We start from the raw sequence: 27,475 nt of genomic DNA, 5'->3' as shown, positions 1-27,475 counted from the left end.
TGGGCCAAAGGCAGGTTTATGGAGTTAGATCACAGATCAGCCATTATCTTATCAAAAGGCGGAGCAGGCACGAGGGGCTGAATGGCCTACTCCTGTTCCTAACAGGAACTGGGACAAAGTCCATTTGTCAAAGCACGGAAGGTAAAGGGACTGTATCTTCAGTGGAATAACCATGGAATCCCAGAAAAATGGGGCTCACCATTTACACCAGCGTTCGGGTCTTCCTCTGGAGTTACAGCGGAGACAGAACCCCTGCAGTAATTCACCCCCAAAGCATGGACGACAGTGGATTTCCCTCCGAGATAAACTAGCTTCAGTAGTTTTGGTTGATGTGTATTTAAAATTCCTCACTTACTCAGAATCTTTACCGATCCTTCTCATCCCATTCCAAAACGAACCAAATATTGGAATTTCTTAAAATCCACTTTAACTGTAAGTGCAAGACCCATCTTAACCTCACACAGTTGTATCTCAATATTAACTGCACCAGATTTAATATTCAGATTGATTGTTTGCTAACTTTTTCAAAAACTTGAAATTTGTATTTGATGCCATTTTCCTCTTGGATTTCACTTGGAACTCCAGGAAACCTAATAGAAACAAAGAGATAACATATGAGAAGCCTTGTAACTATAGCGACACCCTACAAAATACTAAACCTCACTTCATGCAAAAAAACAAAGAGATCAGTCTCTCAACTGTTGGTCATTGTTACACTAACTTGCATCACAGACAGTGCTGAAGAGGTAATGTCTGGGCTAATAAATGAAAGTCAGCACAGATTTGTTAAAGGAAAATCGCGTTTGACTAACTTGATTGAGTTCTTTGATGAAGTAACATGAGGGTTGATGAGGCTAGTGCGGTTGATGTTGTGTATATGGACTTTCGAAAGGCGTTTGCTAAAGTACCACATAATAGCAAAATTAAAGCCCATGGGATTTGGGAAATTAGATTAAAAGATATGACAGTAGATAAGCAATGGCGATCATTCAAAGAAATATTTCATAATTCCCAACGGACATACATCCCATTGAGAAATAAAAACTCCACGGGAGAAGTGATCTATCCATGGCTAACTAAAGAAGTTAAGGATAGATTAAAAGAGGCCTATAATGTTACCAAGGAGAGTAATAAACCTGAGGATAGGGAGAGTTTTAGAAACCAGCAAAGGAAATCCAAAAAATTGATAAAAAGGGAGAAAATAGAATATGAAAGTAAACTAGCAAGAAATATAAAAACGGATTGTAAAAGCTTCTACAAGTCTGTAAAAGGGGAGAGAGTAGCAAAAGTAAACGTTGGTCCCTTAGAGGCTGAAACAGGAGAAATTATAATGGCGAATAAGGAAATGGCAGAGACGTTAAACAAATATTTTATATCTGTCTTCAAGGTAGAAGACACAAAAAGCATACCAGAAATAGTGGGGAACCAAGAGGCTAATGGGAGTGAGGAACTTAAAGTAATTAATATCAGTAAAGAAAAAGTACTGGAGAAACTAATGGGACTAAAAGCCGATAAATCCCCTGGACCTGATGGCCTACATCATAAGGTTATAAAAGAGGTGGCTGCAGAGATGGATTCTAGAAAGGTCCCAGCGGATTGGAAGGCAGCAAATGTAACCCCGCTATTCAAGAAAGGAGGGAGAGAGAAAACAGGGAACTACAGGCCAGTTAGCCTGACATCGGTCGTCTGGAAAATGCTGGAATCCATTTTTAAGGGCGTGGTTACAGGGCACTTGGAAAATCATAATATGATTGGGCAGAGTCAACATGGTTTTATGAAAGGAAAATCGTGTTTGACAAATTTATTTGAGTGTTTTGAGGATGTAACTAGCAGGGTAGATAAAGGGGAACCAGTGGACGTAGTATATTTGATAAGATGACACATAAAAGGTTGTTACACAAGGTAAGGGCTCATGGGGTTGGGGATAATATATTAGCATGGATAGAGGACAGAATACAGAGCGTAGGGATAAACGGGTCATTCTCAGGTTGTCAGGCTGTAACTAGTGGGGTGCCGCAAGGATCGGTGCTTGGGCCTCAGCTATTTACAATCTATATTAATAACTTAGATGAAGGGACCGAGTGTAATGTATCCAAGTTTGCTGACGATACAAAGCTAGGTGGGAAAGAAAGCTGTGAGGAGGTCACAAAGAATCTGCAAAGGGATATAGACAGGTTAAGTGAGTGGGCAAGAAGGTGGCAGATGGAGTATAATGTGGGGAAATGAGAGGTTATTCACTTTGGTAGGAAGAATAGAAAAATATTTATTAAATGGTGAGAAAATATTAAATGTTGGTGTTCAGAGAGACTTGGGTGTCCACGTACGTGAAACACAGAAAGTTAGCATGCAGGTACAGCAGGCAATTAGGAAGGCAAATGGCACATTGGCCTTTATTGCAAAGGGGGTTGGAGTACAAGAGTAAGGAAATCTTACTACAATTGTACAGGACTTTGGTGAGACCTCACCTGGAGTACTGTGTACAGTTTTAGTCTCCTTATCTAAGGGAGGATATACTTGCCTTAGAGGCGGTGCAACGAAGGCTCACTAGATTGACTCCTGGGATGAGAGGGTTGTCCTATGAGGAGAGGTTGAGTAGAATGGGCCTATACTCTCTGGAGTTTAGAAGAATGAGAGGTGATCTCATTGAAATATATATGATTCTGAGGGGCCTTGACAGGGTAGATGCTGAGAGGCTGTTTCCCCTGGCTGGAGAGTCTAGAACTCGGGGGCATAGTCTCAGGATAAGGGGTCGGCCATTTAAGACAGAGATGAGGAGGAATTTCTTCACTCAGAGTGTTGTGAATATTTGGAATTCTCTACCCCAGAGGACTGTGGATGTTCAGTCGTTGATATAGTTGCGATTACGGAGACATGGCTGCAGGGTGACCAAGGATGGGAACTGAACATCCAGGGGTATTCAATATTTAGGAAGGACAGGCAAAAAGGGAAAGGAGGTGGGGTAGCGTTGTTCGTAAAGGAGGAAATCAATGCAATAGTGAGGAAGGATATTGGCTCGGAAAATCACGATGTGGAATCTGTATGGGTGGAGCTAAGAAACACCAAGGGGCAGAAAACGTTAGTGGAGGTTGTCTATAGGCCCCCAAACAGTGGTGGAGATGTAGGGGAGGGCATTAAACAGGATATTAGAGAGGCATGCAAGAAGGGTACAACTATAATCATGGGTGACTTTAATTTACATATAGATTGGTCAAACCAAATTAGCAATAATACTGTGGGGGAGGAATTCCTGGAGTATGTGATGGTTTTCTAGACCAATACGTTGAGGAACCAACCAGAGAACAGGCGATCCTAGACTGGGTATTGTGCAATGAGAAAGGATTAATTAACAATCTTGTTGTGCAGGGTCCCTTAGGGAAGAGCGACCATAACATGATAGAATTCCTCATTAAGATGGAGAGTGAAGTAGTTGAATCTGAAACTAGGGTTCTGAATCTAAATAAAGGAAATTATGAAAGTATGAGGTGCGAATTGACTATGATAGATTGGGGAACTTTACTAAAAGGGATGACGATGGATAGGCAATGGCTAATATTTAAAGAACGTGTGCAGGAATTACAACAATTATTCATTCCTGTCTGGCGCAAAAATAAAACAGGAAAGGTGGCTCAACCGTGGCTTACAAAAGAAATTAGGGATAGTATTAGATCCAAAGAGGTGACATACAAAATTGCCAGAAAAAGCGGCAAGCCTGAGGATTGGGAGCAGTTCAGAATTCAGCAAAGGAGAACAAAGAGATTGATTAAGGGGGGAAAAAGAGTATGAGAGTAAACTAGCAGGGAACATAAAAACTGACTGTAAAAGCTTCTATAAATATGTCAAGAGAAAAAGATTAGTGAAGACAAATATAGGTCCCTTACAGTCAGAAATGGGGGAAATTATAATAGGGAACAAAGAAATGGCAGAGCAATTAAACAAATACTTTGGTTCTGTCTTCACAAAGGAGGACACAAATAACCTCCCACAAATGTTAGGGAACCAAGGGTCTAGTGAGAGGGAGGAACTGAAGGAAATCAGTATTAGCAGAAAAATAGTGCTCGGGAAATTAATGGGGCTAAAGGCTGACAAATCCCCAGGGCCTGATAATCTACATCCCAGAGTACTAAAGGAAGTGACCCTGGAAATAGTGGATGCATTGGTGATCATCTTCCAAAATTCTATAGACTCTGGAACAGTTCCTACAGATTGAAGGGTGGCAAATGTAACCCCACTATTTAAAAAAGGAGGGAGAGAAAAAACAGGGAACTACAGACCAGTTAGCCTAACATCAGTAGTGGGGAAAATGTTAGAGTCTATTATAAAAGATGTGATAACAGAACATTTGGAAGGCATTAACGGGATTGGACAAAATCAGCATGGGTTTATGAAAGGGAAATCATGCTTAACAAATCTACTGGAGTTTTTTGAGGATGTAACTAGTAGAATAGATAGGGGAGAACCAGTGGATGTGGTGTATTTGGATTTTAAGAAGGCTTTTGATAAGGTCCCACACAAGAGGTTAGTGTGCAAAATTAAAGCACATGGGATTGGGGGGAATATACTGGCATGGATTGAGAATTGGTTGACAGACGGGAAACAGAGAGTAGGAATAAATGGGTCTTTTTCCGGGTGGCAGGCAGTGACTAGTGGGGTACCGCAGGGATCAGTGCTTGGGCCCCAGCTATTCATAATATATATCAATGATTTGGATGAGGGAACTAAATGCAACATTTCCAAGTTTGCAGACGACACTAAGCTGGGGTGGAATGTGAGCTGTGAGGAGGATGCAAAGAGGCTCCAATGTGATTTAGACAATTGGGTGAGTGGGCAAGAACATGGCAGATGCAGTATAACGTTGGATAAATGTGAGGTTATCCACTTTGGTTGTAAAAACAGAAAGGCAGATTATTATCTGAATGGTGATAGATTGGGAAAAGGGGAGGTGCAACGAGACCTGGGTGTCCTTGTACACCAGTCACTGAAAGCGAGTATTCAGGTACAGCAAGCTGTTAGGAAGGTGAATGGTATGTTGGCCTTCATTGCAAGAGGATTTGAGTACATGAGCAGGGATGTCTTACTGCAGTTGTACAGGGCCTTGGTGAGACCACATCTGGAGTATTGTGTGCAGTTTTGGTCTCCTTATCTGAGGAAGGATGTCCTTGCCATGGAGAGAGTGCAACGAAGGTTTACCAGATTGATTCCTGGGATGGCAGGACTGACATATGAGGAGAGATTGGGTCGACTCGGCCTATATTCACTAGAGTTTAGAAGAATGAGGGGTGATCTCATTCAAACATATAAAATTCTAACAGGACTAGACAGACTAGATGCAGGGAGGATGTTCCCGATGGCTGGGGAGTCCAGAACCAGGGGTCACAGTCTCAGGATACGGGGTATGCCATTTAGAACCGAGATGAGGAGAAATTTCTTCACTCAGAGGGTGGTGAACCTGTGGAATTCTCTACCACAGAAGGCAGTGGAGGCCAAGTCATTAGATGTATTCAAGAAGGAGATAGATATATTTCTTACTGCTAAAGGGATCAAGGGATATGGGGAAAAAGTGGGAACAGGGTACTGAGTTAGACGATCAGCCATCATCATTTTGAATGGCAGAGCAGGCCCGAAAGGCCGAATGGCCGACTCTTGCTCCTATTTTCTATATTTGAGTATATTCAAGGCTGAGATCGATAGATTTTTGAACTCTGAGGGATATGGGGATCGGGCGGGACAGTGGAGTCGAGGTAGAAGAGCAGCCATGATCTTATTGAATGGGGGAGCAGGCTCGAGGGGCCATGTGGCCTACACTTGCTCCTATTTCTTATGTTCTTATGTTCAAAAGGGAATTGGATAAATACCTGAAGGGAAAACATTTGCAGGGCTATGGGGAAAGAGCAGGGGCGTGGGAATAATTGGATTGCTCTTTCGAAGAGCCAGCACAGGCTCAATGGCCCGAATGGCCTCCTCCTGTGCTGTACTTACTATGACGATATGATATCCCAGATACAGCTTCTACTGGCTGTGGGATCGCAAAGATAAATACAGGTGCGGGAGGCCTCCCCCCTCCCCCCAGGGATCGGCCCCATTCTCTGTCCCACCCCCTTCCCACCCCAGGGATCGGCCCCATTCTCTGTCCCACCCCCTTCCCACCCCAGGGATCGGCCCCATTCTCTGTCCCACCCCCTCCCCACCCCAGGGATCGGCCCCATTCTCTGCCCCCCTGGACTTGTCCAGTCTCGAGGGTTCTGCCACCCCAAGATCTCTTTCAGCCTCTCCCCAAGCTCATTCAGTACCATTGGTTAAAATGTTCCAAATTTGATCTGTATTTAATTTCAGCTGCCATAGTTCTGCCCATTCGTAAACATTGTCTTGATCCTTCTGTATTTCCTTCACTACTTCCCAATGACATGAGACTCTGCCCTAGTTTAACGTACAAATATGACCAGTTTATTTTACATTTCTGAATCCAGCTTGTTTATGTAGATGAAAAAGAGTAAGGGTCACAAAATTTACCACATCTCCCCCATCACCGATCCCCGAGACACCCCACTCAGTCCATCTCCCCAACACCGATCCCCGAGACACCCCACTCAGTACATCTCCCCATCACGATCCCCGAGACACCCCACTCAGTCCATCTCCCCAACACCGATCCCCGAGACACCCCACTCAGTACATCTCCCCAGCACTGCAAGCTGGTAACGCAAAAGGAAAGATTTTAAATCTTACTCATCAACCAGCCTGAATATCTCCTGATCGAATTCTGGGAAGAAAGTGTCACAGTCGAAATGAGCCATGATTTTTGTGAGATAAATCTGGTCACAGTTGGGGTGTTTCATGGCCTCCTGGAAATAGAACAGAAAACTGATTCCTGACGCTTGCAACTCACAAGAAAGTAACTGCTTGTTAAAGACGCTCTACATTGGGGATTTAAAAAAATACATAAAACATATTTTGACACAACTTCCTTCGCCTGGCACAATTTACTCAAGAGTTACTGGAAGTGTGAACTGGTGAGAACCTTCCCCTTTTCATATAACAGTAACACTGATTGCACGATATAAAACGGACAGCTCAGGTGAGAGCTGGGCCTGTTTCTGGCTGAGGTGGAGATTATCTTGTACAAAAGGAAGGTACTACATAGAACGATCAGAGCCAGAGGGGTCTCCTGGACTAGTTTCGGTCACCATGGCGGGGGACGAGTGGTGGGAAAGGAATTTCTCAGATTTTTCCCCCAAATTGGCCTGGGTTTTTAATCTCGTTTTTCGCCTTTCCCAGGAAATCACATGATTTCGGGTGGGGTGGGGAGTGTACATATTGTGATACACAATGTTTCACGAATGTTTGGGACAGGCTGGATTGACCAAAGGGTCTTTTCCCATCCGTCATTGTGCGTGTGCCACCAGTTTTTGAATGGCTGAATCCAGCTGTTGTAACCTCTGGTTCTTGGGAGCCATTTTTTACTGTGCCATATCCATTCGATCCCTCATCACTCCCCCCCCACCACACCACCTCCACCCCCCTCACTCCCACTCCCACCCTGTGTGTCCATCATTGCTGCTCCTGTTCTAAATGGGCAGCTTCAACAAGTGGCATCGTTGATGAGAACCATTACTCCTACCCCTGTCCCTCAGGTTGGTTCTCTCCATCCCACGTTTCACCATCTCACGAGCAGTCGCAGCAACAGGTAACATCGGCGCACGGGCCTGGAATTTCCTCGGGGCCGTGTCCCATTCTGCTGATGTATCTCTGGCGGAGGTTTGGTGGAAACCCCGTTTACACGAGGAAATTCACCCCCACCATGTTAAAGAACAGGAGGAGGCTCATTAGGGGAGAACAGACCAGCTCTTATCACCGGGTCCCCAGGTTTCTCTTCCAGTTAACATGTAATAGGCTGTCCAGAGAAAGCACCAGGAACTGGGGTAAATGCAAAGCCCAGAAGCTGAGGCTGCAGCCTCTCCCCTAACGGACAGGACACCAGTCGGACGGGCGGAACCCGGGCACAATCTGATCGACGGTGAATAATTTTTAATACTTTTTTTCACATCCTTACCTCAAAGAGCTTGACGCCACCTAGAACCCATATAGTTTCAATCTCTTCACTCAGGGGAGCGAGTGACCCAAGCTGAATAGCGCTGTCCAAGTCTCGACAGAGATAGTTGGCATTCTCGGGCACAGAACTGATAAATGAGATAAAACTGAGGTCATTCACTTTTCCAGCTGAAGTTGTAACTTATAAATTTACATAATTTTCAAACGCACAAGTATTTTCTTGCTTTTAAATCACCCCTTTATAACGAGGAGTCTATAACGAGGGGGCATAGATTTAAGGTGAGAGGGGAGAGATACAAAAGGGTCCAGAGGGGCAATTTTTTCACTCAAAGGGTGGTGAGTGTCTGGAACGAGCTGCCAGAGGCAGTAGTAGAGGCGGGTACAATTTTGTCTTTTAAAAAGCATTTGGACAGTTACATGGGTAAGATGGGTATAGAGGGATATGGGCCAAGTGCAGGCAATTGGGACTAGCTTAGTGGTATAAACTGGGCGACATGGACATGTTGGGCCGAAGGGCCTGTTTCCATGTTGTAAACTTCTATGATTTATAAGATGTAACTGTCAGTAATTTGTTGGCTGTTCAATGTACAAAAATTAAATGGGAGCTGCTTCAGTCTCAGGGCTTCCGTGCATTTGAGAATTACGTGAAAGGCATTTTGTTCAATCAACAAACTGATCTCAGCAGGATTTTACTAGCGGCAGCGAGTTTTGTGATCGAATTTATTCCAAACACATTTCGTCCTTAATGCTACTGTGTTCAGATTTCCACTCGTTTCCCTATTTCAGTGTTGCTAGTCTCTTTTCTTTGCTTCTGCATCAATTGTTTGGCTATCCTAGCCCAGTACCAGAATGCAATAACTTTACACTGACTCCTGGGACAGAGAGTTGCTTGAACATAGGAGGTGATCCCTCACACAGAACAGTTCACTCATTGGTTGAGTTAATGTTAATTAAAGCCTCGGACTTGATTCCCCTCTGAATTACCGCCAGTTTGGGAGTGTAAAATGGGTTCTTAAAGGTCCCCACCTCAGAAGCCCCAGTAAAAAACTGCACCAAAATTATCTTCCCAAAAAGTTGCCACTCCCCTTTAAGGCCTGCTGGGAGCCCGACCTTATTTAGGTAAATGGAGTCAAGGGTCGGGGGGGGGGGGTGCTAATCACACTGACCCATTTTCCCCAACTTCCTCCCGAAACCCACCTCAAAAATTATTGCTACTATACAAGTGAAGTTTCAGGACAAGTGGGCAGGGAGCTGGGAGGTGACAACATTCTCAAGGACCTTAGAAACGGGCAGATGGGTCGAGGTCGTCAAATAGTCAGAAAATGAAACTGACAGAAAAGAAAGGCAACACTTCAAACCAATTAACAATTCAACCCTTTAAGAATCTACTAAGATTTCATGGCTCATACCTGTGAGCTCAAAGTTGTCAGTTTACCAGTGGAAAGAAAGAATGAAGATTGTGCTCTTTAACTGCTTTGTAAATCCAGTTTCTCCATTTTGTGGACAATCTCAAAAGTCTCGTGCAACTTACCTCAAGGTTCTGCTTAGAACGACACTATAGCAGTTTGGCAAAGGAGAGTCTTTGATGGCACTCTGCCTACCCGAGATGACAAGGTTTTTCTTGCCTAAAATTGCAATAAGAACATAAGAAGAACATAAGAAATAGTAGCAGGAGTAGGCCATTCGGCCCCTCGAGCCTGCTCCGCCATTCAATCAGATCATGGCTGATCTTCTACCTCAACACCATTTTCCTGCACTGTCCCCATATCCCTTGATGCCTTTAATATCTAGAAATCTATCGATCTCTGTTTTGAATGTACTCAATGACTGAGCCGCCACAGCCCTCTGGGGTAGAGAATTCCAAAGATTCACCACCCTCTGAGTGAAGAAATTTCTCCTCATCTCAGTCCTAAATGGCATACCCCTTATTCTGAGACTGTGACCCCTGATTCTAGACCCCCCAGACAGGGGAAACATCCTCCCTGCATCTACCCTGTTGAGCTCTAAGAATTTTGTACGTTTCAATGAGATCACCTCTCATTCTTCTAAATTCTAGAGAATACAGGCCGAGTCTACTCAATCGTATAAAGTGACTCCCATTATCTCAGTTTCATTCAATTTGACAGTTTAATCTTGCACAAAGGTTTAAATTTAACAAAACTAGCACCATTGCAAACTGTTATATACAGTAATTTGGGATGGACAATAAGTTAGTAATAATCAAATAAACACATACTGCACAAGTACTGATTAAATAAAAATTATATTGGGAGTTGATTAAAATTTATTGATATCTGTAATTTCTGAGCTGTCTCCTTTGATAATTCCTAAGTGATGGTTTAAAGCCAATCCAGAACATTCCTTCTGGTGTGGTTTGTGAGGTGGTACTGCAGGTGCATTAAATGTTTTGACAGGGTAGATGCTGAGAGGTTGTTTCCCCCTGGCTGGAGAGTCTAGAACTAGGGGGCATAGTCTCAGGATAAGGGGTCGGCCATTTAGGACTGAGATGAGGAGGAATTTCTTCATAGAGTCATAGAGTTATACAGCACGGATAGAGGCCCTTCGGCCCATCGTGTCCGCGCCGGCCATCAAGCCCAGTCTAATCTAATCCCATATTCCAGCATTTGGTCCATAGCCTTGTATGCTATGGCATTTCAAGTGCTCATCCAAATGCTTCTTGAATGTTGTGAGGGTTCCTGCCTCCACAACCCTCTCAGGCAGTGAGTTCCAGACTCCAACCACCCTCTGGGTGAAAAAGTTCTTTCTCAAATCCCCTCTAAACCTCCCGCCTTTTACCTTGAATCTATGCCCCCTTGTTATAGAACCCTCAACGAAGGGAAAAAGCTCCTTAGTATCCATCCTATCTATGCCCCTCATAATTTTGTACACCTCAATCATGTCCCCCCTCAGCCTCCTCTGCTCCAAGGAAAACAAACCCAATCTTCCCAGTCTCTCTTCATAGCTGAAGCGCTCCAGCCCTGGTAACATCCTGGTGAATCTCCTCTGCACCCTCTCCAAAGCGATCACATCCTTCCTGTAGTGTGGCGACCAGAACTGCACACAGAACTCCAGCTGTGGCCTAACCAGTGTTTTATACAGCTCCATCATAACCTCCTTGCTCTTATATTCTATGCCTCGGCTAATAAAGGCAAGTATCCCATATGCCTTCTTTACCACCTTATCTACCTGTTCCGCCGCCTTCAGGGATCTGTGAACTTGCACACCAAGATCCCTCTGACCCTCTGTCTTGCCTAGGGTCTTCCCATTCATTGTGTATTCCCTTGCCTTGTTAGTCCCTCCAAAGTGCATCACCTCGCACTTTTCCGGGTTAAATTCCATTTGCCACTGTTCCGCCCATCTGACCAACCCATCTATATCGTCCTGCAGACTGAGGCTATCCTCCTCGCTATTTACCACCCTACCAATTTTTGTATCATCAGCGAACTTACTGATCATACCTTTTACATTCATATCCAAGTCATTAATGTAGACCACAAACAGCAAGGGCCCCAGCACAGATCCCTGTGGTACCCCACTGGCCACAGGCTTCCAGTCACAAAAACAACCTTCGACCATCACCCTCTGCCTTCTGCCACTAAGCCAGTTTTGTATCCAAAGTGCCAAGGCACCCTGGATTCCATGGGCTCATAACCTTCTTGACCAGTCTCCTGTGGGGGACTTTATCGAAGGGCTTACTGAAATCCATGTATACCACATCCACTGCGTTACCCTCATCCACACGCCTAGTCACCCCCTCAAAAAATTCAATCAAATTAGTCAGACATGATCTTCCCTTGACAAAGCCATGTTGACTATCCCTGATTAATCCTTGCTTCTCCAAGTGGAGGCTAATTTTGTCCTTCAGAATTTTTTCCAATAATTTTCCTACCACTGATGTTAGGCTCACTGGCCTGTAGTTGCCCGGTTTTTCCCTACTCCCCTTCTTGAATACATTAGCGGTTCTCCAGTCCTCTGGCACATCCCCTGTGGCCAGAGAGGTTCTGAATATATGTGTTAGAGCCCCCGCAATCTCCTCCTTTGCCTCACACAGTAGCCTGGGATACATTTCGTCCGGGCCTGGGGATTTATCCATTTTTAGGCCTGCTAAAACCGCCAATACCTCCTCCCGCTCGATGTTAATATGTTCGAGTATATCACAGTCCCCCTGTCGTATTTCTCTGTCTACGTCGTCCTTCTCCATAGTGAAAACAGATGCAAAAAATTCATTTAGAACCCCTCCTACATCTGCCGGCTCCACACACAGATTGCCATTTTTGTCCCTAATGGGCCCTATTTTTTCCCTAGTCATCCTCTTACCCTTAATATACTTATAAAACATCTTAGGATTTTCCTTTATTTTGCTCGCCAGTGTTTTTTCATGGCCCCTCCTTGATCTCCTAATTTCCTTTTTAAGTATCCCCCTGCACTTTTTGTACTCCTCTAGGGCTTCCTCCGAGTTTAGCCTTTTGTATCTGCCAAAAGCCCTCCTTTTTTTCCTAATCCATTCTCGTATATCCCCTGACATCCAAGGTTCCCTGGAGTTCTTGGAACCACCCTTGACCTTTACGGGAACATGTTGCCATTGTATGGTCTCAATCTCCCTTCTGAAAGACTCCCATTGCTCCGATGCGGATTTTCCTCCAAGCAGCTGATCCCAGTCCATTTTGGCCAGATCCTGCCTTATCCTATTAAAATCGGCCTTCCCCCAATTTAGAACCTTTATTTCCGGCCCCTCCCTGTCCTTTTCCATGACCACCTTAAATCTCACTGAATTATGGTCACTGTCACCAAAGTGCTCACCTACTAGCACTTCTTCCACTTGGCCGGCCACATTCCCTAGAATTAGGTCCAGTACCACCCCCTCTCTTGTAGGACTTTCTACATGCTGGCTCAAAAAGCTCTCCTGGATGCACGTTAAGAATTTTGTACCCTCTAAGCATTTTACACTCTGAGTATCCCAGTTAATATTGGGGAAGTTGAAATCCCCCACTATTATTACCCTATTATTTGCACAATTTTCTGAGATTTGCCTACATATCTGTTCCTCTATCTCCCCCTGACTGTTTGGGGGTCTATAGTACACTCCCATCAAAGTACTTGCCCCCTTTTTGTTTTTAAGCTCCACCCATATGGCCTCATTTGAGGAACCTGCTAATATATCATCCCTCCTTATGGCAGTAATTGATTCTTTAATTAATATTGCGACCCCCCCTCCTCTTATACCTCCTCCTCTGTCTCGCCTGAAGATTCTGTACCCCGGAATATTGAGCTGCCAGTCTTGCCCCTCCCTCAACCATGTCTCTGTGACAGCAACAATATCATACTCCCATGTGTTTATCAACACCTTCAGTTCATCCACCTTATTTGCAAGACTCCTTGCATTAAAATAGATGCCATCCAGCCTTGCCCTCACATATTTGCCCTGTCTTCCAAGCTGACTTGTTTTTTTCTCAATATTTGGCTGCACATCACCCCCTATTGTAGCTCCACTCTGTATCCCATCCCCCTGCCAAGTTAGTTTAAACCCCCCCCAACAGTGCTAGCAAACCTCCCCGCAAGGATATTTGTCCCGCTCTGGTTCAGATGCAACCCGTCCGACTTGTACAAGTCCCACCTTCCCCAGAAGCAGGCCCAGTGATCCAGGAAACTGAAACCCTCCCTCCTGCACCAACTCTTTAGCCACGCATTCATCTGTTCTATCCTCCTATTTCTATACTCACTAGCCCGTGGCACTGGGAGTAATCCAGAGATTACAACCTTTGAGGTCCTGCTCTTTAATCTGCTACCTAGCTCCCTAAATTCTTGATGCAGGACCTCATCTCCCTTCCAACCTATGTCGTTGGTCCCAATGTGGACCACGACCTCTGCCTGCTCCCCCTCCCCCTTGAGAATGCCCTGAAGCAACTCAGAGGGCTGTGAATCTTTAGAATTCTCTACCCCAGAGGGCTGTGGATGCTGAGTCATTGAGTATATTCAAGGCTGAGATGGAGAGATTTTTGGACTCTAGGGGAATCAAGGGATATGGGGATCGGGCGGGAAAGTGGAGTTGAGGTCGAAGATCAGCCATGATCTGATTGAACGGCGGAGCAGGCTCGAGGGGCAGAATGGCCCACTCCTGCTCCTATTTCTTATGAACTATGAACGCTAATTGTAAAAGGTACTAGGAATGGCCATAGGAGAAATGTAGTACAGATGTCTGGGAACGGTCAGTTTGCGGTCAACTCCCTTCGGGTCATTGCCCATGTGGACCTTCTGGAACCAGACACCAGTTGGGAAATGTTTCTCCCAGAAGTGATGGGAAGGAGGACTGTCCCGGAGGCGGTACTGACTCCATCCCTCAGGGTGGGGTCAGCTTACTGCACTGGGGGCTGGGGGATCAATTCTACCCTAAACTATTACCGCCAAAAAGGATAATCAGGGAGCTCGGAAACATGGGCTAGAGTTTAACTGGATTGGCAGTGTTTGTAAAAGGGGCAGTCCGCTTAAAGTGACCTGTGAGCTAGAACAGGAGTCTATCATTTCTCAGCAATTTAATATCTGCATCAACAAGACAAACGTACCTGGAGTGGAGACGGAAGTTATCCTTGAAAGAAAGTAGTTAAACTCATTCCTACGGAAGAGAAATGCTATGATTAGTAAGGATGTGGAGATGCCGGTGATGGACTGGGGTTGACAATTGTAAACCATTTTACAACACCAAGTTATAGTCCAGCAATTTTATTTTAAATTCACAAGCTTTCGGAGGCTACCTCCTTCCTCAGGTGAACGATGTGGAACGATTCCACATCGTTCACCTGAGGAAGGAGGTAGCCTCCGAAAGCTTGTGAATTTAAAATAAAATTGCTGGACTATAACTTGGTGTTGTAAAATTGTTTACAATGATTAGTAAGCGCACAGTATATAATGAGTGAAGGACAGTGTCTAGGACTGGGCTCTTGCATAGAGCCGGCACGGGCTCGATGGGCCGAATGGTCTCCCTTCCATGATTCTATGATTGGTGAAGTGGAGTTAGAACCAGGAATTAAATACACCAACTGGGAGAAGCGACACATTTTTACAGATTTGACACTGGTTGGTTGGGGCAGGAGAGCAGCATTGGAAGATTTTTTTGGGGACGGGTTAAAACTTTTACCATCTGATAACATAAACTAAAGATGAACAGTAGCGTCGCATCACAGAACAGAACATTAAACTCCGAAGGAGAGCATGGCTTCACCATTCCAGCCCATTTCCTCCAGCTCCCTGACAGTCCCTTCATTCGAGGGGTCAGTTCCCTGGGTCTTGGGTTGTTGCAGGCAGGAAACTGATGGGACCTAAAGTTCCTGTAAACGTCACTGCGAAAGGACAATCTTCACACTGACAATTCCCACCAGTTCCGCCAATAACTCAGTGAAAATAAAATGAAACCTTTTAAAACCTTGGCTCTTACTGTAGGAGTTAGTAATACTCACGGTAAGTCCCAGGGCAGATTCCCACATTTACCAATCCCCATGTTGCTCTCAGCTGCTGCGATCACACGGAGGAGCTGGCGTCCCATTTTAGTCCCAATGTTCGAGGCTGGGCCTGGGAGCTGGAGATGAGGCAGAGAGACGGCATTAACTGTTTAATTACAGTGCAAGACCAGAGAGAGAGAGACGGCATTAACTGTTTAATTACAGTGTAAGACCAGAGAGAGAGAGAGAGACGGCATTAACTGTTTAATTACAGTGTAAGACCAGAGAGAGAGAGACGGCATTAACTGTTTAATTACAGTGTAAGACCAGAGAGAGAGAGAGACGGCATTAACTGTTTAACTACAGTGTAAGACCAGAGAGAGAGAGATGGCATTAACTGTTTAACTACAGTGTAAGACCAGAGAGAGAGAGACTGCATTAACTGTTTAACTACAGTGTAAGACCAGAGAGAGATGGCATTAACTGTTTAATTACAGTGTAAGACCAGAGAGAGAGAGATGGCATTAACTGTTTAATTACAGTGTAAGACCAGAGAGAGAGAGACTGCATTAACTGTTTAATTACAGTGTAAGACCAGAGAGAGAGAGAGAGAGAGAGGCAGCATTAACAAGCTGCACTTTATTTACACAGGGGTCTGGATTAACTGTTTAACAACAGGGTCAGAATGCAATAATCGTGGGGGACTTTAATCTACAGATAGAATGGACAAGTCAAAGTGGCCAACGTAGTCTGGAGGATGAGTTCATGGAATGCATTCAAGACAGTTTCCTAGAGCAATACATTGTGGAACCAACCAGGGAACAGGATATTTTAGGCCTTGTCTTGCATAAGGGATGAGGTCCTGCAAGGTGAATTTAAGGACTTAGGAGATAAATTAAAAAGCAGGACTTCAAAGGTAGTGATCTCAGGATTACTACCAGTGCCACATGCTAGTGAGTATAGGAACAGGAGAATAGACAGGATGAATGCGTGGCTGCAGGGATGGTGTAGGAAGGAGGGATTTAGATTCCTGGGACATTGGGACCGGTTCTGGGGAAGGTGGGACCTGTACAAGCAGGACAGGTTACACCCAAGCAGGACCGGGACCAATGTCCTCGCGGGGGTGTTTGCTAGTGCTGTTGGGGAAGGTTTAAACTGGAGTGACAGGGGGATGGGAACCTGAGCGGGGAGTCAGAAGGGAGTAAAGTTGAGAGCAGCAAGAGAGGGGAAGACCCAGGGGAAATCTACAATACAAATAGTACAAACAGTTGTTCAAGAACAAGTGAAAGGGAAAAGTGTAGAGCAGCAGAAAGAAAGTGTACTTTAGACACTACAGATAAAGTGGAAACTAGAAGGTGTAAGGCAATTAACCCAGCATCAAAGCTGAAGGTCAGGCTAGGGTGTGTGGCCCAACTAAGAGTTCTATATACAAATGCACGGAGTATAAGGAATAAATTAAATGAACTACAGGTTCAAATTGGAGGGTATGACATGATAACTATTACTGAGACATGGCTGCAGGATGGTCAGGATTGGGAACTAAATATACCGGGTTATAAGGTCGACAGGAGAGATAGGGAAAATGGAAGAGGGGGAGGAGTAGCCTTAATGATTAGAGATGAAATCACTTCAATGATAAAGGAGGATATAACTAGAGGTAAGCAGCCAACAGAGACCTTATGGGTTGAATTGAGAAATAGGAAAGGATCTAAGACTATAGTGGGAGTTGTGTATAGGAGCCCTGGCAGCAGCTCTGAAGTGCTAGATTGTATAAATGCAGAGATTAGACAAGTGTGTAAGAAAGGCATAGTGGTCTTAATGGGGGACTTTAACCTTCACATAGATTGGGAAAAGCAGACTAGCAACTGTCAGAAAGGTAGTGAATTTCTTGAGTGTGTCCGGGATAGTTTTCTACAGCAGTATGTCCTGGAGGCAACAAAGGGGCAAGCCATACTAGATTTAGTAATGAGTAATGAACCAGATTTAGTTAACGGCTTAACTGTGCGTGAACATCTACCCAATAGTGATCATAACATGATTGAGTTCAATGTAGTGTTTGAAAGGGAAAAAAGTGAGTCAGCTGCTAAGATTCTAGACTTGGGTAAGGCCGACTTCAATGGGATGAGACAGAGACTGTCCACAGTAAACTGGGCAAATCTGTTAATGGGTAAAACGACTGATGATCAGTGGGAAATGTTTAAAGAAACATTTAATGTGATACAGAACCGGTTTATACCCCTGAGGGGCAAGAACTCTACTTGCCAAAAAAAACAGCCAAGGACAACTAAAGAGGTAAGGGACAGTATAAGACATAAGGAAAGGCCATACAAAAAGGCAAAAAATGGCACAGATCCTGGCGAATGGGAAAGATACAAAGATCAATAAAGGGTCACAAAACAGATAGTAAGAGCTACAAAAAGAGAGTATGAAAAGAAACTTGCAAGGGATATCAAAACCAATATGAAGAATTTTTATAGTTATATTAGGAAAAAGAGGGTGGTCAGGAGCAGTGTTGGCCCCTTAAAAACTGAAAGTGGGGATACTGTCATTGACAATGGCGGACATGTTGAACAATTACTTTGCGTCAGTATTTACAGTAGAAAAAGAGGATAGCATGCCGGAAATCCCAAGAAAACTAATACTGAATCGGGGACAGGGACTCGAGAAAATTAATATAAATAAAGCAACAGTAATGAAGAAAATAATAGCATGAAAGAGTGACAAATCCCCAGGACCAGATGGTTTCCATCCCAGGGTTTTAAAGGAAGTAGGTGAGCACATTGCAGATGCCCTAACTATAATCTTTCAAAGTTCTCTAGATTCAGGAACTGTCCCTCTGGATTGGAAAATTGCACATGTCACTCCGCTTTTTAAGAAAGGAGAGAGAGGGAAACCGGGGAATTATAGACCAGTTAGCCTAATATCTGTTGTGGGGAAAATGCTGGAGTCTATAATTAAGGATAGGGTGACTGAACACCTCGAGAATTTTCAGTTAATCAGAGAGAGCCAGCATGGATTTGTGAAAGGTAGGTCGTGCCTGACAACCTGATTGAATTTTTTGAAGAGGTGACTAAAGTAGTGGACAGGGGAATGTCAATGGATGTTATTTATATGGACTTCCAGAAGGCATTTGATAAGGTCCCACATAAGAGACAGTTAGCTAAGATAGAAGCCCATGGAATCGAGGGAAAAGTACAGACTTGGTTAGGAAGTTGGCTGAGCGAAAGGCGACAGAGAGTAGGGATAATGGGAAGATACTCACATTGGCAGGATGTGACTAGTGGAGTCCCGCAGGGATCTGTCTTGGGGCCTCAATTATTCACAATATTTATTAATGACTTAGATGAAGGCATAGAAAGTCTCATATCTAAGTTTGCCGATGACACAAAGATTGGTGGCATTGTAAGCAGTGTAGATGAAAACATAAAATTACAAAGCGATATTGATAGATTAGGTGAATGGGCAAAACTGTGGCAAATGGAATTCAATGTAGACAAATGTGAGGTCATCCACTTTGGATCAAAAAAGGATAGAACAGGGTACTTTCTAAATGGTAAAAAGTTAAAAACAGTGGATGTCCAAAGGGACTTCGGGATTCAGGTACATAGATCATTGAAGTGTCATGAACAGGTGCAGAAAATAATCAATAAGGCTAATGGAATGCTGGCCTTTATATCTAGAGGACTAGAGTACAAGGGGGCAGAAGTTATGCTGCAGCTATACAAAACCCTGGTTAGACCGCACCTGGAGTACTGTGAGCAGTTCTGGGCACCGCACCTTCGGAAGGACATATTGGCCTTGGAGGGAGTGCAGCGTAGGTTTACTAGAATGATACCCGGACTTCAAGGGTTAAGTTACGAGGAGAGATTACACAAATTGGAGTTGTATTCTCTGGAGTTTCGAAGTTTAAGGGGTGATCTGATCGAAGTTTATAAGATGTTAAGGGTAACGGATAGGGTGGATAGAGAGAAACTATTTCCGCTGGTTGGGGATTCTAGGAGTAGGGGGCACAGTCTAAAAATTAGAGCCAGACCTTTCAGGAGCGAGATTAGAAAACATTTCGACTCACAAAAGGTGGTGTAAGTTTGGAACTCTCTTCCGCAAACAGCAATTGATACTAGCTCAATTGCTAAATTTAAATGTGAGATAGATGGCTTTTTGGCAATCAAAGGTATTAAGGGATATGGGCCAAAGGCAGGTATATGGAGTTAGATCACAGATCAGCCATGATCTTATCGAATGGTGGAGCAGGCACGAGGGGCTGAATGGCCTACTCCTGTTCCTATGTTCCTTTGTTCTTATAAAGAGACAGGGTTAATTAGTAATTGCACAGTAAAGGATCCCCTGGAGAACAGTGATCATAATATGATAGAATTTCACATTGAGTTGAAGAGTGACATAATTAAGTCAGAAACTAGAGTCTCAAACTTAAATAAAGCCAATTACCTGGGTATGAGGGGCGAGTTGTCAAGGGTAGATTGGGAAATTAAATTAAAGGGTATGATGGTAGATAAGCAATGGTAAACATTTAAAGAACTATTTCAACATCTTCAACGAATATATATTCGATTGAGAAATAAAAACTCCACGGGTAAAGTGATCCATCCGTGACTAACTAAAGAAGTTAAGGACAGTATTAGATTAAAAGAAGAGGCTTATAATGTTTCCAAGAGAGTAGTAAGCTTAAGGATTGGGAGAGTTTTAGAAACTAGCAAAGGATGACCAAAAAATTGATAAAAAGGGAGAAAACAGAATATGAAAGTAAACTAGCAAGAAATAAAAAAATGGATTGTAAGAGCTTCTACAAGTATGTAAAAAGGAAGAGAGTAGCAAAAGTAAACGTTGGTCCCTTAGAGGCTGAGACAGGTGAAATTATAATGGCGAATCAGGAAAAGGCAGAGATATTAAACAAATATTTTGTATCTGTCTTCACAGTAGAAGATACAAAAAGCAAACCGGAAACAGTGGGGAACCAAGGGGCTAATGAGAGTGAGGAACTTAAAGTAATTAATATCAGTCAAGAAAAATTACTGGAGAAACTAATGGGACTAAAAGCCGATAAATCCCCTGGACCTGGTGGCCAACATCCTCGGGTTCTAAAAGGTGGCTGCAGAGAGTGTGGATGCATTGGTTTTGATCTTCCAAAATTCTGTAGATTCTAGAAAGGTCCTAGCGGATTGGAAGGTAGCAAATGTAACCCCGCTATTCAAGAAAGGAGGGAGAGAGAAAACAGGGAACTACAGGCCAGTTAGCCTGACATCAATTATCAGGAAAATACTGGTATCCATTATTAAGGAAGTGGTAACAGGGCACTTAGAAAATCATAATATGATGAGGCAGAGTCAACATGGTTTTATGAAAGGAAAATCATGTTTAACAAATTTATTAGAGTTTTTTGAGGATGTAACTAGCAGGGTAGATAAAGGGGAACCAGTGGATGTGGTATATTTGGATTTTCAAAAGGCATTATAGAAACATAGAAACATAGAAAATAGGAGAAAGAGTAGGCCATTCAGCCCTTCGGGCCTGCTCCACCATTCAAAATTATCATGGCTGATCGTCTAACTCTGTACCCAGTTCCCGCTTTTTCCCCATATCCCTTGATCCCTTTACCATTAAGAAATATATCGATCTCCTTCTTGAATACATCTACTGACTTGGCCTCCACTGCCTTCTGTGGTAGAGAATTCCACAGGTTCACCACCCTCTGAGTGAAGAAATTTCTCCTCATCTCGGTTCTAAATGGCATACCCCATATCCTGAGACTGTAACCCCTGGTTCTGGACTCCCCAGCTATTGGGAACATCCTCCCTGCATCCAGTCTGTCTAGTCCTGTTAGAATTTTATATGTATCGATGAGAACACCTCTCATTCTTCAAAACTCTAGTGAATATAGGCCGAGTCGACCAATCTCTCCTCATACGTCAATCCTGCCATCCCAGGAATCAGTCTGGTAAACCTTCGTTGCACTCCCTCCATGGCAAGGATATCCTTCCTCAGATAAGGAGACCAAAACTGCACACAATACTCCAGATGTGGTCTCATCCAGGCCCTGTACAACTGCAGTAAGACATCCCTGTTCCTGTACTCAAATCCTCTTGCAATGAAGGCCAACATACCATTCACCTTCCTAACTGCTTGCTGTACCTGAATGCTCGCTTTCAGCGACTGGTGTACAAGGACACCCAGGTCTCGTTGCACCTCCCCTTTTCCCAATCTATCACCATTCAGATAACAATCTGCCTTTCTGTTTTTACAACCAAAGTGGATAACCTCACATTTATCCACGTTATACTGCATCTGCCATGTTCTTGCCCACTCACCCAACTTGTCTCAATCACATTGGAGCCTTTTTGCATCCTCCTCACAACTCACATTCCACCCCAGCTTTGTGTCGTCTGCAAACTCGGAAATGTTACATTTAGTTCCCTCATCCAAATCATTGATATATATTGTGAATAGCTGGGGCCCAAGCACTGATCCCTGCGGTACCCCACTAGTCACTGCCTGCCACCCGGAAAAAGACCCGTTTATTCCTACTCTCTGTTTCCTGTGTGTCAAACAATTCTCAATCCATGCCAGTATATTACCCCCAATCCCATGTGCTTTAATTTTGCACACTAACCTCTTGTGTGGGACCTTATCAAAAGCCTTCTAAAAATCCAAATACACCACATCCACTGGTTCTCCCCTATCTATTCTACTAGTTGCATCCTCAAAAAACTCCAGTAGATTTGTTAAGCATGATTTCCCTTTCATAAACCCATGCTGACTTTGTCCAATCCCGTTAATGCCTTCCAAGTGTTCTGTTATCGCATCTTTTATAATAGACTCTAGCATTTTCCCCACTACTGATGTTAGGCTAACTGGTCTGTAGTTCCCTGTTTTCTCTCCCTCCTTTTTTAAATAGTGGGGTTACATTTGCCACCCTCCAATCTGTAGGAACTGTTCCAGAGTCTATAGAATTTTGGAAGATGATCACCAATGCATCCACTATTTCCAGGGCCACTTCCTTTAGTACTCTGGGATGTAGATTATCAGGCCCTGGGGATTTGTCAGCCTTTAGCCCCATTAATTTAGCCCCATTCGATAAAGTGCCACATAAAAGGTTGCTACGCAAGATAAGGGCTCATGGGGTTGGGGGCAATATAATAGCACGGATAGAGGATTGGTTAACGGACAGAAAGCAGAGAGTAGGGATAAATGGGTCATTTTCAGGTTGTCAGGCTGTAACTAGTGGGGTGCCGCAAGGATCAGTGCTTGGGCCTCAGCTATTTACAATCTAAATTAATGACTTAGATGAAGGGACCGAGTGTAATGTGTCCAAGTTTGCTGACAATACAAGGCTACGTGGGAAAGTAAGCTGTGAGGAGGTCACAAAGAGTCTGCAAAGGGATATAGACAGGTGAAGTGGGTGAGCAAGAAGGTGGCAGGTGGAGTATAATGTGGGGAAATGTGAGGTTATTCACTTTGGTGGGAAGAATAGAAAAACAGAATATTTTTTAAATGATGAGAAACTATTAAATGTTGGGGCTCAGAGAGATTTAGGTGTCCTTGTACATGAAACACAGAAAGTTAGCATGCAGGCACAGCAAGCAATTAGGAAGGCAAATGGTATGTTGTCCTTTATTGCAAAGGGTTGGAGTACAAGAGTAAGGAAGTCTAACTACAATTGTACAGGACTTTGGTGAGACCTCACCTGGAGTACTGTGTACAGTTTTGGTCTCCTTATCTAAGGAAGGATATACTTGCCTTAGAGGCAGTGCAACAAAGGTTCACTAGATTGACTCCTGGGATGAGAGGGTTGTCCTATGAGGAGAGGTTGAGTAGAATTGGCCTCTACTGTCTGGAGTTTAGAAGAATGAGAGGTGATCTCATTAAAGCATATAAGATTCTGAGGGGGTTTGACAGGGTAGATGTTGAGAGGTTGTTTCCCCTGGCTGGAGAGTCTAGAACTAGGGACACGATCTCAGGATAAGGGGTCGGACATTTAGGACTGAGATGAGGAAGAATTTCTTCACTCAGAGGGTTGTGAATCTTTAGAATTCTCTACCTCAGAGGGCTGTGGATGCTGAGTCATTGAGTATATTCAAGGCTGAGATTGATGTATTTTTGGACTCTGGGGGAATCGAGGGATATGGGGATCAGGCGGGAAAGTGGAGTTGAGGTCCAGGATCAGCCATGATCTGATTGAATGGCGGAGCAGGCTCGAGGGGCCGAATGGCCCACTCCTGCTCCTATTCCTTATGTTCTTATAACAGGGAGAGAGAAACTGCATTAACTGTTTCACTACAGGGTCAGAGAGGGAGAGGGAGAGTCGCTGGTATCCGCCCTGCCTCACCTCGAGTGCCGGCACCGGCTGCCTGCGCCCCCCGCCCCGGGGCTCAGCGACTCTCCGCTTATTCCGTTGCCCGCAGTCTCCTGTCGGGAGTTTAGAGCGGCCCCGGGCCCTGATCCGGCTCCGGTCCGGTTGCGGTCTCGGTGTCAGTGATCCGGCTCCGGTCCGGTTGCGGTGTCAGTGATCCGGCTCCGGTCCGGTTGCGGTCTCGGTGTCAGTGATCCGGCTCCGGTCCGGTTGCGGTCTCGGTGTCAATGATCCGGCTCCGGTCCGGTTGCGGTCTCGGTGTCAGTGATCCGGCTCCGGTCCGGTTGCGGTCTCGGTGTCAGTGATCCGGCTCCGGTCCGGTTGCGGTCCGGTGTCAATGAGGAATTAGCACTTCCTGAAACTCAAACACAGATGCAGCCAATCAGGTCCGGGACTGGAGTGTGAGTGACAGCAGTTCACAGGGTCCGGGTCCATGGTTTGTGGCAAAGGATTGATTGTCCATCCCTAATTGCCCTTGAGAAGGTGGTGGTGAGCCGCCTTCTTGAACCGCTGCAGTCCGTGTGGTGACGGTTCTCCCACAGTGCTGTTAGGAAGGGAGTTCCAGGATTTTGACACTGAAGGAACGGCCGATATATTTCCAAGTCAGGATAACATATGACTCGGAGGTGATGGTGCTCCCGTGATCTTTTGTTGCCCTTGTCCTTTGCGCTAGTGGAGGTCACAAGGGAGCGAGATGGTGTTGGTAAGTTCGGGGAGTTGTACATACTGCAGCCATCGACCAGTGATGAGAGGGTGGATATGGATTCCAGTGGTAGGGGTGTCGAGTGAGCCCAATGGCTCTGTCCTAGATTGTTTTGAGCTTCTTGAGCACATGTTGCTGCTTGAGCCACCTAGGCAAGTGGGGAATATTCAATCAGAATACCGATTTGAACCTTATCGAGCACGTCCCCACAAGCCTCCGTGCCACCCCAGCCATAGAGTGTAGGATTCTGATCTGTTGAAGAAGTTTTCCAATATTACACTTCTTCAGTTATTATTACCATATTCTGGATCCATTCATGTTGCATTTAAGTTGGACAACAACCAACGGGAGGGGAAAAAATTCACATTTATTGGACATTTTATATATTGAACAATACAAACTGTTTCATTGTGACCCATAACCACAAAATATTTTTAAACAAAAATGCAGCTGCTGCATTCTTACCACATTTAGATGGTTAAAGATATAAAAACTTGAAAACTTCAAAAACATATGGCAGAACAGAATTAGTTTTGATATTCATGAATGAACTGTCGAGATCCGTTGCATACAACTTTGAAGCACTGGTTATTTCTGTCCCGATTCCTTTCAATTCCCCATTCCCCCCTCACCCACCCTGTTCTTCCCCCATTCCCCCCTCACCCACCCTGCTCTTCCCCCATTCCCCCCCCTCACCCACCCTGCTCTTCCCCCATTCCCCCCCCTCACCCACCCTGCTCTTCCCCCATTCCCCCCCCTCACCCACCCTGCTCTTCCCCCATTCCCCTCCCTCACCCACCCTGCTCTCCCCCATTCCCCTCCCTCACCCACCCTGGTATCCCCATTCCCCCCCCCTCACCCCCCCCCCCCTCAGCCACCCAGCTCTCCCCCATTCCACCCCACCTCAGCCACCCTGCTCTCCCCCATTCCACCCCACCTCAGCCACCCTGCTCTCCCCCATTTCCCCTCCTCACCCACCCAGCTCTCCCCCATTCCCCCCCACCTCAGCCAACCTGCTCTCCCCCATTCCCCCCCCACCTCAGCCACCCTGCTCTCCCCCATTACCCCCCACAGCCACCCTGCTCTCCTCCTCGAAGTGTCACACTGTCTCAATCCCAACCTGGCTACCACTGAGCATTAAAAAGCCGCTATCACTAATGCATATAAGTAGAGACTGAGGGACAGAAACAAACACAACATCAGTACAATACTTCATTCAATTTAAAAGTAAACGTTCTCCAGATTACTTTACTGATTCTGGCCCTTTCACCAGATGCAATACAAGTGTTTAAAAGACAGAGACAACGCAGGTCCATTTTAGAGACAGACAGTGTGTTCTGATGAAGGGTCATACCTGAACCATCAAGCTATTTTTCTCCTCGAGACGCTGATTGACTTACAAAATATGTATTGAATGGTTTATAAACTACATGTATTCACTACTAGCCTGAGTACAGCCTTGTGTTTATGTACTTTGTACAAGTAACACGGCCCAGTGTAAGTTAAAAACAGTGGATGTCCAAAGGGATTTAGGGGTTCAGGTACATAGATCATTGAAGTGTCATGAACAGGTGCAGAAAATCATCAATAAGGCAAATGGAATGCTGGCCTTTATATTGAGAGGACTAGAGTACAAGGGGGCAGAAGTTATGCTGCAGCTGTACAAAACCCTAGTTAGACCGCACTTGGAGTACTGTGAGCAGTTCTGGGCACTGCACCTTCGGAAGGACATATTGGCCTTGGAGGGAGTGCAGCGTAGGTTTACTAGAATGATACCCGGACTTCAAGGGTTAAGTTACGAGGAGAGATTACACAAATTGGAGTTGTATTCTCTGGAGTTTAGAAGGTTAAGGGGTGATCTGATCGAAGTTTATAAGATATTAAGGGGAACAGATAGGGTGGATAGAGAGAAACTATTTCCGCTGGTTGGGGATTCCAGGAGTAGGGGGCACAGTCTAAAAATTAGAGCCAGACCTTTCAGGAGCGAGATTAGAAAACATTTCTACACACAAAGGGTGGTAGAAGTTTGGAACTCTCTTCCGCAAATGGCAATTGATACTAGCTCAATTGCTAAATTTAAATCTGAGATAGATAGCTTTTTGGCAACAAAAGGTATTAAGGGAAATGGGCCAAAGGCAGGTATATGGAGTTAGATCACAGATCAGCCATGATCTTGTCAAATGGCGGAGCAGGCACGAGGGGCTGAATGGCCTACTCCTGTTCCTATGTTCCAGTGTACCAGCCTGAACTACTGCCAGCTTCTTCAATTTCTTCCACTGCAGTCTTAACACCGGCTTGTTACTCAGTCCTTTCTGTTGACCCAATCAGTAAGTTTTCGACAAGCAGGTAGACTATACCTTTCTTCCACTTGGGGTTTTTACATCAAATTTCCTGCATGGGAACTTCAGTGTGAACCTTTATAACAGTTCGAGGGCCTACACGTCATCACCACTTTGTTTTGTACAATTTGGTACATGTCTAAATTGACGGGTACGGGCTCAATGCCTTCACACGAGCAGCAGCCAAGTACTGGCTTCAAGCAGAAAATGTCAGTTGGTTGGGGGGGGAGGGGAGCAATCCGATTTTGGGAGGAAGGGGGAAGAGAAGGGGGAGCGGTCCGACTGTGGGGGGGGGGGGGGGGGGGAGAGGAGGAGAGAGAAGGGGGAGCGGTCCGACTGGGGGGGGGGGGGCAGAGAAGGGGGAGCGGTCCGACTGTGGGGGGGGGGGGGGGAAGAGAGGAGGAGAGAGAAGGGGGAGCGGTCCGACTGGTGGGGGGGGGGAGCAGTCCGATGGTGGTGGGGGGGGGGGGGAGCAGTCCGATGGTGGTGGGGGGGGGGGGGGGGAGCAGTCCGATGGTGGTGGGGGGAGGGGGGAGCAGTCCGATGGTGGTGGGGGAAGGGGGGGAGCAGTCCGATGGTGGTGGGGGAA

General features: G+C 45.1%; 1 protein-coding gene across 1 annotated transcript; it reads right to left on the bottom strand.

Moving 5' to 3' along the window:
* zgc:153031 lies at nt 1-24,197 on the bottom strand. Its single transcript, XM_068000007.1, has 7 exons — nt 23,821-24,197; nt 15,498-15,616; nt 14,607-14,656; nt 9,578-9,671; nt 8,048-8,174; nt 6,724-6,839; nt 1-590 (listed from the first exon to the last, which is right to left on the bottom strand). Exons 2-7 carry the CDS (start codon nt 15,581-15,583, stop codon nt 500-502), a joined length of 564 nt encoding a protein of 187 aa, XP_067856108.1. The 5' UTR covers nt 15,584-15,616; nt 23,821-24,197; the 3' UTR covers nt 1-499.
* Between the last annotated feature and the right edge of the window lie 3,278 nt (nt 24,198-27,475).

This window comes from Heptranchias perlo, chromosome 18, assembly GCF_035084215.1.
Source record: "Heptranchias perlo isolate sHepPer1 chromosome 18, sHepPer1.hap1, whole genome shotgun sequence".
NCBI lineage: Eukaryota > Metazoa > Chordata > Chondrichthyes > Hexanchiformes > Hexanchidae > Heptranchias > Heptranchias perlo.
This window is presented reverse-complemented; position numbering and strand designations above follow the sequence as displayed.

Coding starts and splice junctions, on each gene's coding strand:
- zgc:153031 (XM_068000007.1), bottom strand. CDS start 15,583: ATGGGACGCCAGCTCCTCCGTGTGATCGCAGCAGCTGAGAGCAACATG. Junction 9,672..14,606: donor AACTTCCGTCTCCACTCCAG/GTACGTTTGTCT, acceptor TTGCAATTTTAG/GCAAGAAAAACCTTGTCATC. Junction 591..6,723: donor ATATTCAGGCTGGTTGATGA/GTAAGATTTAAA, acceptor TGTTTCTATTAG/GTTTCCTGGAGTTCCAAGTG.